This window comes from Cyprinodon variegatus, unplaced genomic scaffold, assembly GCF_000732505.1.
Source record: "Cyprinodon variegatus isolate N-32 unplaced genomic scaffold, C_variegatus-1.0 Scaffold229, whole genome shotgun sequence".
Classification (NCBI taxonomy): Eukaryota; Metazoa; Chordata; class Actinopteri; order Cyprinodontiformes; family Cyprinodontidae; genus Cyprinodon; species Cyprinodon variegatus.
Genome location: NW_015150682.1, coordinates 932408 through 946140, shown reverse-complemented (window position 1 = coordinate 946140; position 13733 = coordinate 932408). Strand labels below are relative to the sequence as shown.

Sequence of the window (13733 nt, the reverse complement as noted above, 5' to 3'; positions counted from 1 at the left end):
TCTCCTTCCAGGCCATGCAGAGACTCTCCTTCCAGGTCATGCAGAGACTGTCCTTCCAGGCGATGCAGACTGTCCTTCCAGGCGATGCAGACAATGTCCTTGCAGGCCATGCAGAGGCTGTCCTTCCAGGCCATGCAGAGACTCTCCTTCCAGGCCATGCAGAGACTCTCCTTCCAGGTCATGCAGAGACTGTCCTTCCAGGCGATGCAGACTGTCCTTCCAGGCGATGCAGACAATGTCCTTGCAGGCCATGCAGAGGCTGTCCTTCCAGGCCATGCAGAGACTCTCCTTCCAGACCATGCAGAGACTCTCCTTCCAGGCCATGCAGAGACTGTCTTTCCAGGCCATCCAGATACTGTCTTTCCAGGCTATGCAGATACTGTCTTTCCAGGCCATGCAGACAATTTCCTTTAGGACATTTAAGGTTGCGGAATAGGTTACCGACAGGCAAATGGCACAAAATAAAGGTTGAAACGCGGGTGAGCAAGCAGGAGTGCGCCACTTATTAGCCGGGAGGAGTTCGTCTTGTAGTTATCTCATTTCATTTCTTGATTAAAATAAGATTCTTTAAATTTTACCTTTTAACATTTTACATCTTAGATGCCTATCTGGGCTGCAAGATTAGCCGTCAGAGTCTGAGCACAGGAGAGTGTTATTTTCTTCTCTGCCTGCTTTTATCAAGTTTTTTGTTATTTGCTTTTATTTTGCTTTTTTGTGGTCCAATTGTTTTACAAATGTTTTTTCTTTTATTGTGCTTTTATTTTTCTTATTTTTTTATTATCTATTTCATGCACTTTGAATAGTCTGTATGTACTGAATTGTGCTATACAAATAAAATAGGCCTTGCCTTGCCTTAATGTTGTAGTAATATTATTATTATTATTATTATTTACTATTTTCACTTATGCGGTGTTGGAATGGTATATTAGCGTTTTGCAAGTGATCTTTAAACCAACTTATCTTTTTTGAAAATCTTTTAGGAAACTGATTATTGGTATTGTCTGCATAAGAAACAGGTGAAAATAAAAGATGCCGCCTTCAGAGTAATGTTTAAGATGGTCATAAACATATCAAGTATTTTCCGCCGCTAAATATCAGTTTGAAGAAAATATATTTATTTTTTTCCAAATAACCCATATTTTTCAATGGACTGTAGCCTCACCTGTAGTCCTCATTGACCATCAGTGTGGTGGCGGCCCAACCAGGGGTAAAGGGGTTGGGCAACAAGCTGCTGGTGGGCACCACGGTCGGAGCAACAGAGGGTGGCACCGGTGTCAGGGGCGTGATCGACGCCCCACTGACAGTGCTGTCGTTCCCCATCACCAGCTCTACATTGGTCCGAGCTAAGGAGATGGAGGAGAGAAGGTTGATCACGTTCTCCGATAACCTCCGGCAGTTCCTTGTTGACACCAAGAATGGTTTGCTGCCAGAAAACATCTCCTCCATGGAGGTCAGAGGGCCAGAGACGGAGAGCTGCAGTCCAGTAATTGTGTCTGAAATCTGTGAGAGAGAGGAGACGAAGAACATTATGGGGAGTTATGATAACCTAAAGACAAATGAGCTGATACTTCTAATGCTTAAAAATCCCTAGAGGTTGTTAGAGGAGAAGATAGAGTGCCTCACAGTGCTAATGGCTGGCACTTAAAACATATGGAGCTGATGTTTTTGATAGTGGGGAAAAAACTGCTCCCAGCAGGAAAGAAATGTCCCTACAACCAGATTTGTATTGATTTGCTGACCTGTTTTTTTTCTACCAGAGTTTGCAGATAAACAGTCTGAATCAAGCTTTTTTCCCTTATCTTATCTGTCATACGGCACCAAGCCAATTACAAACGACACTTATGAAAATGTGCAGAAAGCCTTATAATGATATTCATCTTTTAATACATTAAACCAATATCACACTGAAATTTTGAAAGTCTTTTTTTCAACTTCTCTCAAAATCCTCCATGATGTGCTGTGGCAAAATAAATCTAGATGCTCATCCAGCCTCATTCATCACAGTTCTGGTTTCAACTATTTAATTATCGCTCTGACTGTAATTATGGACACTTTGGGTGAGAAAGTGTTGTGTTGTCAAAGCAGAATGAAATTGACTATTGTCTTTTTCTCTCCCCCAAGCCTGTATGTTCCAACACATATCTATATGTGTCCTGTTGTCATCAGATGCATATCCCCTCAGACTTTAAAGCATGTATCTTTTTTTCACTGATGCTCAAAGTAATCTATTTGATTTTAACCCTGTTTCATTTAAAAAAGGGGGAAATAATTTCAGAATGAAGATTTTACTAAAGCTTTCCTTCCTCTGATAATCCTACTAAGTTTAAGTTAACAGAAAAAGATTGTAAGTTTAAAGAGTGATGTTTGGATATGGGAAGACATGCATCCGAATGTACCGTTCACACAGGTGTGTAAAGTACCGAAAACTTGTACTTAAGTAAGAGTAGCACCACTTCAACATTCCTTTAAAAAATAGTCATCCAAAAAATTGCTCAAGTTAAAGTATTACGTAAAAAGGGTACTCAATTGTTGGATAATAACATCACATTTAAAGGTATAGTAGAGGATGTTCTTTTTCCATGTGGATCATCAAAATAAGTGGTCCTCCTAATTGTCAATCATTGTGGCGATATGTTTACGTAAGGTCATCTTACGTGCTCGTCCCCATTTTCACTTAGCTCTGGTGAGTCTGACATAGTGAAATAACTGCTAATTTTCTTTTGAAAAGTAAGCTTGTATAAGGGATACAAAAAGCAACTTTTAAACAGAGTGTGCACGAGGAGAAATGGGCTCGTGCATGCTTTCGTACGTATTTAACAGGCGTTCCATCTCGGGAGCGGGTACAGGGTTGTGCATGTGCTTTTTTGTTGATCTAGAAAGCGCAACTATTTTCAAAAAAATGCAAAAATTGCCCACCATACCTTTAATGTTTAGAAATTATGCAAACAGACAGTCTTAATGCACAAGTTCAGGTATTTTAAGGACTCAAATGCATAAAGAATATGTCATGAATTTTAAAGATCAACAGAGCAGAAGAAACACTTTTACCAAAAAAACTTTTTCCACATAAAACTTAAAAAAACAATCCTTACAGTGATAATTGTATATATATGTTATGACAGGGTAACAGACTTCCACTGTTAATATCTACTGTCTGCATGTTCACCTGATCTTGGAATAGTTTAAATTACTCACAGAGGACAGAGTGTTAAGAGAAGGTATTTCTATAGTTCATAGTGTGACATGAGTCAATATATAAATACCTTGAATTCACATCAAGTCTGTCTAAACTTTCAGAATTTGTATAAAGAATAATGAGCACTTATTCCATACAAGAGATGTGTAAAGATATATATATGGCATATTACAGTATATTGCCACATTTTCCATTTTTTTTAATAATAAAAAAGTTCTTCTGTTAAGTTTTTTCCCCACCACATTTTTTTACTATTTTGTAATTCTCAGGCTTATGAAATTCCAACAAGGGAGGTTTGTAGAGAAATGTTATGAAGTTCCGGAGATACAAATAATGCTAGGCACCCCATCAATCAAGCATTCACAAGTTTGTTAAAGGACTTTCATTTACATATCTGAACAGATGAATACTTTATGATTTTTTTTTTTTAGGTCTGGAACAAATTGCCCGAGGCAGGAAAAACGCTTGGTTGAGGGGACTGCAGAGCTCACACATCCATGAAGTGATAAAAGGTCATCTTACTGTAAGAACAAAAACCACTCTTTATGAAATATCATACATCATCCTGCAAAAATAATGGTGAAGCTTTTGAATTTCATGACGCACATAGATATATATGAAAGAATAAAAATCTGATTTGTGTTAGTGTAACTCCCCCAACCGCCTCTGCCGTCACTCCACCGCACTGTTCTCCTGACCTGTGTCATGCATGGAGTGAATGTATGACATTTAGCTGTCTGACTCAAACAACACTGCCAGACCACAGTGGAGATCTATAAGTTTGCATCTGCATCTCTTCCTCTGTGGGCATAACCACAAGTGAGCAGGAAAACATTTTGTCCCTCCCTCCCGCACAAACAAAAAAACAAACAACCAGACGGCATCAAGCAGCACAGACATACACCCTGCATGACATTATCCTGGCGGGGAAGCAGCACTCACCAGCAGATCGATGGAAGCAAGCGTGTAATTGGCTGTGAGAAGAGACGAGGTCAACTGATACATCCCATCGTTAGCCTCGCTGTTGCCATAGAAACCGATGCCTATGGCAACACTGTAAAAAGGGGGGGGTGAAAAAAAAAAAGCATGAGAACACTGTTGGTGAATGTGCGACAGCCATAAAGCAGTAAAAGCACATAAATGTTATGTTTAATTCAATGTGTACATTTTAAATGAATGCGACACAAGTAAGATGTGAAGTGCTTTGGATGAGCATACCAAGAGTCAAGCAAAGGGAAAGAAATAAACGGATGGCTGCAGGAACAAAATGAGGAATCTGCATCTTTGCAGTTAACACTTAAGCTCCAGGGAAAAGGGGGGAAAATATTCCAAAAATAAAACACAGAGACGTGTTTACACATTTCTCTGTTATTCAGATATTCAGATTAAGGCCCAGGCCAGATGTTCATCAAATCCCCTCAAACCCAGGAGAAATGGTATGACCCAATCTCCCACAAAGTATGTGACCCAGATTAGAAAGCAAGCGGGGGAAAATGGTGGAATGTGTGTTTTTCATCTCAGCCTGGCAAAAGTAAACCAATGCTGCTACAACCGAGTTAAGGCCACAATCCGAGGCCTTATAATAAGCATATTGCACATTAAATTTCATATTTATGCATGGAGACCTTTCATTCTGAGCATCAGTGAGGATGAGATCTAATCTTTCATTGCAGCCCATGAGGGGCAGACATGAACCACTCTATCAAAATGCAGTCTGTAAATGAAGATAAAATTATGGCAGCTAAAATCCAATCTGCTGCAAACTACATCCTACATTACAGCAATACGTTCTGAACTCATATAAAGGTGCAGGAAGTGGAACATAATGAGTATTAAAAGCATTAATGTGCACTTTGATTTTCTTGTGCTACACAGATGGATACAGCTTTAGATGCACAACCAAGCTTCCCCTGAGTGACTCATTCTTCCATTATACAAGAGCTGCGTGTTGGACAGATGTCAAGCAGCGTTTCTGAGCACTGTACAGTAACCACAATCTGCAGATCATTTGTGAGCACTGTACGTTAACCACAATGTGCAGACTCAATGAAAGCACAGTCGGCGGGGACTTGCTGGTTGGGAAAGGACCAGCGGTTTGTGCACTGGGGAAGCTCCGCACACGTAATTCTGTTATTGGCAGTGGTTTGGAAAAAGGAAAATAACATGACTGTTGGGAAAAGTGAAAACCACATCAGGATGGAGATGATGATGATGGGCTACTGGTGATTTACAGATGGATCTTAGAACATTTAATGCTTAGTTCAATCTCATCACCTTACTACATCTGAGCATCATGCTTTTTGGGGGGATTTTCTCATTTTGTGCTCTGTCATGATGATCAAACAGATAATTAAGACAGAATGTTGCTTAAAATGACTCTCCTATGACTCATCGACAGTATTTTTTTTAGAAAATAAGTTGACACAATTCGGGTTAGTCTTTTAGAGCCAGCTTAGCACTAATGCGCTGAGGTACTTCGATGCTGACTTCAATTTTTAGACAATGTGGCTGCATCTAAGTCTAAATGTTGCTGTTAGCTTATACGCAGCAATGCAGAAGAACAGCCAGACATTGTGGTAACATTATAAGCAATTTCCAGCCACTAAAGATGAGCTGTCCCTGGTTTATTGCATCTTCATTTCCTCTTTTGTTCTGGTCCAACACATCCCCAGTTAAATGTTTGTAATCAGCATTGGGATTAGCATTAGAGGAAAAACGCTAACCAACATGGCCCTTGGTGAAAAAGTTATGTAATTAATTAACAATCTTTTAAAAAGCTTAATTCAGTTTCACAAATTACTGTCAGACTTGTACAATCAAGAAATCCCTTAAGTAGGACCTGTCTGACAACACGAAGTAAAGAGCTAGATAGGGAACACATCATTCCTGAATGTAAAAACATTTAGGGAATAAATAAGCAAGATAGGAGCTCCATCATATTACCTAGGGTATCTATGGAACCCCAGGGAACCATTACCCACTAACCGAGAAAGCATGGAAATGTGACAATACTTCCTAGCAGTGGCTGGCAGACCAAGTTTACTTCAGGAGAGGAAGGAAAACTAGTCCAGCAGGTAACAAAAGAAGCCAAAAAACACATCCTAAGCAGGCCAGACATGGATTGGCTTTCATTAAGGTAAGATTCAATAATTCATCAAGGAGAAATTGACTGTTCTGAACTGGCCTCTGTAAAATACAATAAAGCAAAAAAAAAAAAAAACACATGGTGACCAATATGTACAAAACAGTCTTTTTGTGGGTTGCTTTTGCTTGTTGTCTTAGATCCATGTTGTTTTGAACTGAGATTTTTTTTTGTGTGTGAAAAAGTTAATAATTTAAAAAAATCTTTCAACATTTAGTCAGGTTGTGCTATAACATAGCTAAGGCACTGGAAACAAAGTCGCTTTAAACTGCAATAAGCCCTTGCTTACATTTTCTTTGCTTATGAACTATTTGATTATCCTTTAATGGGCTTTGGTTTAGGGAGCAGAATGTGATCTAAACTTTTTGTTTACAGTGATATTCAGGAATTATATTTAAACTATTTATCATATTTAGAAGAATATCATAAGCTCCTGATTATCTTTGTGTTTTACAAAAGTAGGCCCCTATAGCATGGATGCAACTACAACTAAATATTGAAGTATTATTATTTCTTCTCTCTCTAAATATTAAAGATTTTCTTGCAATGGTTTAAATTTGATCACTTTTATCACTAGTGTAGCCTGTATCTCACCAGCACAGCGTGACAGCAGCCACCGCCACCCACGTGACGCAGCATATTCCCCTCCCCTTCTTCCCACTGTAGCCGTGACCCGTGCTCCCGTCTTCATCATCGTCTTCCTCCTCCGATCCCTCGCTCCGGTCCCCACGTTGACAGCAGCAATAGTGTATGAGGAAGGAGAGAATCACCAGGAGGGAGATGACAAGAGCGATGGCCGACAGACTGGACAAAACCAGTAGAGTCTGTGGGTTAACAAAAAAGAGAAAAGAGGAAGTGCTTGAGAAGAAAAGATGAGTCAGTGTTTGTTTGAAAAAAATAGGTCATTTTAATCCAAATGATCATGAATAAAAACTGGCAATGGATAGTTTCCACAAAACGGAAACTTGAAGAGACTGTTCCATGTTGGTAGGATAACTGCAGATGGTGTTACATAGGATAGGCATGGAGTGCATAGGGACAGCATTTTTGCTATAGCATTGTCAAATACTGGAGTGCACTGGAGAGATATGTTACATGTAGAATTAAAGACAGTTGATGTTAGGATAGATTTATACAAAGAGGACAAATGCAAATTGCAGAAAGCAATAAGTCGACAGGGTGACTTTTGACTGAATGTGGCTGGTATTTGCTTTAATGCTCTTTATCTATTGTCTCAAAATAAAAATGAATGTAAATTTAACATAAAGTAAAAAAAATTTACAAAAATGTAAGAGAAATATTTGCATTTAGATGTAACAATGAGGCCTCTCTGTTCTTCTTTCTATTGCTTACATGAATTTAGCTTTACATTTTTAAAGCTACATCAGCTTTTATTAACACATTCGAACATATTTTTACAGCTAATAACCTGCATTGGTTTGCTCTAACCAGAGCATGGCTTACATGGCTTGTGTTTTCTCTGTGTATTACCGAGCCACGCTCGTCGATGCTTGATGCTTAGAAGCAAAGCTAGCTCACATCAAACTCTTCTGCTTCTTGGTGTGTCATGGAAATTTTTGTTTACCTCAACAATAAGCAACCATTGTGGTTGTTTTAGGTGGAGCGGATCTGCGATTGGGCTCTGTATACCACCATAACGCTGTTGTTTTACTGCAGCCCAGCAGGCGTGGCATTCTGTGGAAACTATGTGTTTGAGATTATTTAATTCTAGTGTTTCTCAGACTGATAACAGCAGAAAATGCTGGTTAAAAATGTGAGATAGCTAAAAGTACGTGTTAAGCAAATATGCAAGGTTTTTTTTTTCACAAAGATAAAATTTTTGGTGCAAACTTAAGAAAATTACTTTTCTTCTCTCCTTATTTTGCAGTGTTTTAAGCTCTAAAACCTTAATGGCTCTCTGCAGCATGGTGGGTTTTAATGACACTAAGCCATATCAGACTCTGCTTTTGACCAGGCTCCATGTCACAAAGTCAACATCAATGAAATGCATTTTGCTCCAACACATTGCTTCAACATTATCCTTCATCCATCTGCCTGTCTCTCAACACCTGTTCCTCCACCTACTCCCTCTCTCTCACCTCCCGTTCTCAGACTCCTGTCCCCATCCCATCACTGCTTCCCTCACGTTCTCCCACTCCCGTGCTCCTCTCCCCCACTCTGCTGTCTCATTCTTTCTCTTTTTCTTTCTTTCTATCCACACCACTGAATCTCTATTAATAATCTGTGACCTACTTAAATACATTCACTGCCACTCTCTCTGGCTCCTCCCTCTAACTCAGTTCACATTTCCCCTCTCTGCTCAGTTTCCTGCACATCAACCTCCACGCATTACTCATCGCCTCCCTTATCTCTCCCCCTGTCTCCCAGCGCTTTTGGTCTCTTTTGTCTTTCTCTTCTGGAGGATAATTTTTGCTCTTCCTCCCCCAGCCAACCTCCTCTTTATATCACGGAGTAGTCAGCAGTGAAAGCTGCAGCATAAGAGTTGAAGTGTTGCTTTTCTTGCTGCAGAAACACCATCATCAAAACAAAAGCAGCTATGAAAGCAATTAACTTTCAATTGATTTACATAGCTCTTGTTTGGACAGTAAAGATAACGTGCAATATTTTAGCAAAGAATGAGAATCCTAATCACAGCTGGGCAAAAGAAGAGTGATATTTGCATGGCTCAACCGCAATGTTCCTTCCTATAATTGAGTCCATTAATAAGCAACAAGTGGTTGCCTCTGCAGGTTGTTACAACATTTAAGTATTTATGGGGCAATTAGGAGAGTCTTGTAGCACAAGTTGCCCATTATCCCACTTGCATGTACTAAAATAAACCCCTATCCAGAAACATGAATCACATTGTTATGATTAGGTGCAACAAGGTGGTTTTGGTAAGAATCCTTTACCTGCTGGTACTCCCAGCTGTCGGGGGCGAAGATGTTGTCCCTCATCTGCATGCTGAGGTCCAGTCGGGGCAAGGCGTGACACATTCTTACCCATATTGAAGGAGAATAACTGGGCACTGTGATCATGGCGGCCATTTTCCTCTTCCAGCGTTTCCCTCCACCAACCTGCATGAGGAAAGGTACAAGAGGTCAGATGAAAGAGGATGTGAAATAGGAATTAAAATGATGGAGAAATGGGGCAAGCAGGTAGGTTGCATTATGTAATGTAATGTAAGTCCCTTTATGTTCTCTCAATGGGGAAATTCACTATATGCATTTGCCCAATCTCCTTGGGGAGCAGCAGGCTGCCATTGTTTGGCACCCAGGGAGCAGTGTAGGTTAAGGGTTTTGCTCAGAAACCCAGAGTGGAGGCTGTGGGGATCAAACTTTGTACTTGCAACCTTCTCAGAGCATGAACAGCAATGCTCTAACCACTACGCCAACACTACCCAGAAAGAGTTCAAGTTCATGAGTTCAAAGCTGCAAAGATGACAGCTTAGGGTCTCAGAATCCTTCTATCAACTGGACTGACTAATGACTGTCAGTGTGCTTTAAAGTAGAGACTTAGATGTGACTGAGAATTCTGGACTTGGGTTTAAGATAAATTAGTGTTTTTAAACTCTTTGTTCCAAGTGCACACTACCCTGCACATTTTTTACCTTTTCCTTGGGTACAAAGAACAACTTTAAAGGCTTGTCATCAATTTCTGCAGAGGGCTGCTAATTATTCATGAAATGAAATCCAGGGGTATTAAAGGACTGAAAGATGCAAGGTACATACATAATAAAGAACTGCCACAAATGGTTGAGGTAGCGATGTTTAAATACTGTTGGTGCAAGTAGCATCCATCTTGAATGCAGAAGTCAGGTACCAATCATTTGCACTGACTCATAATGTTGACTTTCAGGGACGTTGCAGTTGGGAATTTTATGAGTTGAAAGATTGGTAAAAACGAACACACCTTAAATAACATAAATCGTAAAAAAAAAAAAAAAAAAAATTTCATAATGCAAGGCCAACTGAAAGTAGTTCATGTCAATTCAAGATGCTAAACTGCAAACATTTTTTTAATTATTTCCTTTGAAATAAAAGTAATCCTGGCTTTACAAAAAATTCTCTTTTATACTAACAGAGCCTTATCATTATCTGTTGAAAAAGATTAAAGGAGTTTAACTTCTAGAATTTTTATCTGGCCAGTAAAGTGGAAGAGAGTTTTTAATCAACGTGGAAAAGCTACCACTGCAAAACTATGGCCCCATTTCAAACCTTCATGAGTAAGATTATTTTAAGCCTTCTATCAAAGAATAACTATTTTCTTTATAATGACAGGCTGCTAAAAAAAAACATAAGTGACGTTAACTACTCAGACAACACACAGCTCTACATTACTATGTCATTATGTAACTATGAACTTATTCAAGTCCTCAGTAAATGCATAAGTATATCAATGCTTGGAATGCAATTGCTTCAGCTGAATAAAAAAAAACAACTCAGGTAAAAATGTTTGAAACTAAGACAAATAAAAGCTAAAGAACAACTTAGGAATATTTTCATGTTTAATAGTTTTAAACTTATATCCTAGAGGGCTTGTAGTTAGTTGTGCCCCTTGTCCATATGCAGAGCTCTGCCAATGAGCTCATGCCGGAGTCAGGTGTGTTGAGGCAGAGTTTTATTTGAAAGTTGCTGGACATCATGGAGTTTGGGAGCCCTGTGGTAGTCTCAGCAGTATCTTGACAAAACAATTCGAATTAATTAGTGCAACAGTTTCTTCACATGTCTGCCTAAAAAGTCATTCAGTTAATTGCAGTTGATCTATTCATAACTAAAAGCAGATCACCTCTGTTCTAAAGTCTTTACAGTCCTGACACTGACTCCCTGTATTTTCAAAAACTTCTCTTGGTCTTTAAATCACTGAATGACTTAGTACCAAAACACATTACAGACTGGTTGACAATGCATCGACTACTCAGACCTCTCAGATCTTGTTCTGTCTATCCTGCATACCCAGAACCAAACACCAAGGAGAAGCTTTTACTTCTTACCCTCCAATAAACTGGAGCAAAATCCCAGAAAATTGTAAAAGTGCTGAAAGAGAAACTTTCTATTAAAGTTTTTAAAAAACACAAACTATTTGATTAGAGACACCTTTGAAAGTTCTATTTAAACTGTTCAATGAAACTTCATTTTAAGTTTGTAGTTCAGGTATAGTGGAGGATTTTCACAAAATTTTGAAAAGACCCACCCTCTCCACCTTAAAAAAAAATGCACATGCACCACCCTTTACCTGCTCCCAGGAGGGAACGCTATTAAAAGCGTGCGAGAGCATTCATAAGCTCATTTCCCCCCCGCGCATGCTCTTTTTAAAAGTTGCCATTGCATCGCATCACTTTCCAAAAGAAGATTTGCAATTTTTCCACTGCCTCTTTCACAATGGAGTTCTCTCTGAGCTCATGTGACAGATTGATAGGGTCTGGAGAAGTTGCTGTGACTGTTATGCGGTTTGCATGACTGTTTAGCATAATTGGTTTAGTAGTGGGTCAATGTTGGTCTTGCAAGGCAGGCTCACACACAGACCAGTCTGAGATAAAGAATGGCACCCTAGCCAACATTAAATATTTTCTAAATATCATTTGAACGATTGACTGACTCTATGCTGGTATTTCCTGGAGAATAAAGGAATTGATCCCACTGACTGTCCTCCATGCTCCCCTAACCTAAATTAATCTCGCTCTAACTGTCATCTCATTAGTCATGAAGTTGCAGACATGCATATGAGCATTTGTCATGACCTCCTGATCTGGATTTTTGGTCCTGTTCAAGTTTTCACTTTGAGTTCTCAGTTACATTTTGGTTTTTTGTCATTATGTTTTCTTCATTAGTTTTATTTCAATCTATCCATTTTCTTACACGCTTATCCCGAGTGGGGTCGCCAGGGGTGCTGGTGCCTATCTCCAGCTGTCTACGGGCGAGAGGCGGGGTACACCCTGGACAGGTCGCCCAATCCAGCACAGGGCAACACAGAGACAAACAGGACAAACAACCATTCACGTACACACTCACACCTAAGGGGACTTTAGAGAAGCCATTTAACCTAACAGTCATGTTTTTGGACTGTGGGAGGAAGCCGGAGTACCCGGAGAGAACCCACGCTTGCTCAGGGAGAACATGCAAACTCCAAGCAGAAAGACCCTGAGCCGGGAATCGATAGTTTTATTTCCATTTAATGTAATTAAGGTTATTTTCTAGTTATATCGAAGCCCTGTTGTACTCCTTGGTTACTTTCTGTTGCCCCACCCCCCATCCCCCCCCCCCCCCCCCCACTCTCCTTTTCCTTAGTTCCCTTCTAGTTACTTCTGTCCACTCGTGCTCTTGATCAGTTGATTGTTCCCTTTACTGTTCTGTTTGGAATATATACTCTTTCTCTGCAGTTACTCTTTACTGGATTCTCTTCATTCCCTCCTGAATCTCTGTGTTCCCCTTTGTTCTGGTTCCTGTGGTCCCTGGCTGGTTATTTCTGGATTTATTCTTCTGCGCCATCTCCAAGAAATCACCCCAGCATCTATCTATGCATTTGGGTCCTCTACAAACCTTTACTCAACTTGACAGCATTTGGTTGCCATACAAACTACTGAGTGTGGTGTATTTTTTTCTAAATACCAATAAACTATCTGGGACATGTTGTGTTCGTGAACTGGGTAGAGTGAGAGATACCTGGTAAAGGCATCACCCTTCTATTGCTTTGAGTAGCTGCAATTACCTTTCAGCAAAGTAGAATATACTGCTACATCAGTTTTTCAGTTTCTCTCAGTAATTTTTGATTAGGTTCTTAGTATATTAGTATGGATATTGAATAAGAGTTCTCTTTTCAACTGAGATCTAATGGTTTCAATGAGCAGCAGTGCTTATACACCATTGTTTTGACTGAAATTAAAGGGATTGCAATGGTAAATATTCTTTTTACAATGATAGAGATATGTATCTGTTAAGATTAGGGAAATAAGAGCCTAAGACTTGGTGGGCAATTCATTTGTAGGACCAAGGTCGAGAAAACCTGAGAAAAATTAATGGCAAATATTTACTTGGTGATGACGTGCAGAGATGGACAATCCAGGTCCAGAAAGCGAAAAACTACACACAGAGACAAGAACCAAGCTTTTGCATTTCAAGCTCCACAAATGAGACAGGCACCAATAACCTGGATAACCAAGCAGGGTATTTACTTCCTAAGCCAGGACTGTTCACCCCTCGGGACGAGATAATTATTGGACAAACTAATAACTTATATAATATACAATATCTGTTAGGGTCTCTCACGCACATTGTTGAGGCCCTGTGTTGAACCAATGACCTGTCCAGGGTCTGGCTAGCCTTTTGCCCATTGACTGCTGGGATTGGCTCCGGTCCCCCTGTTGACCCTTATCAGGATTAACCCAGTAAAGAAAAG

General features: G+C 39.7%; 1 protein-coding gene across 3 annotated transcripts in view; it reads right to left on the bottom strand.

Moving 5' to 3' along the window:
• ttyh1 (tweety family member 1) overlaps positions 1-13733 on the bottom strand; it is a 36103-nt gene that overhangs the window by 16776 nt on the left and 5594 nt on the right. For all 3 annotated transcript variants that reach the window (XM_015381245.1, XM_015381246.1, XM_015381247.1), the window contains exons 2-5: positions 9251-9415; positions 6933-7162; positions 4139-4250; positions 1163-1500 (exon numbers count right to left, since the gene is read on the bottom strand). In XM_015381245.1, coding sequence (XP_015236731.1) covers positions 1163-1500; positions 4139-4250; positions 6933-7162; positions 9251-9385 — 815 coding nt within the window. In that variant the 5' untranslated portion in view covers positions 9386-9415. The remainder of the gene's footprint in view (positions 1-1162; positions 1501-4138; positions 4251-6932; positions 7163-9250; positions 9416-13733) is intronic.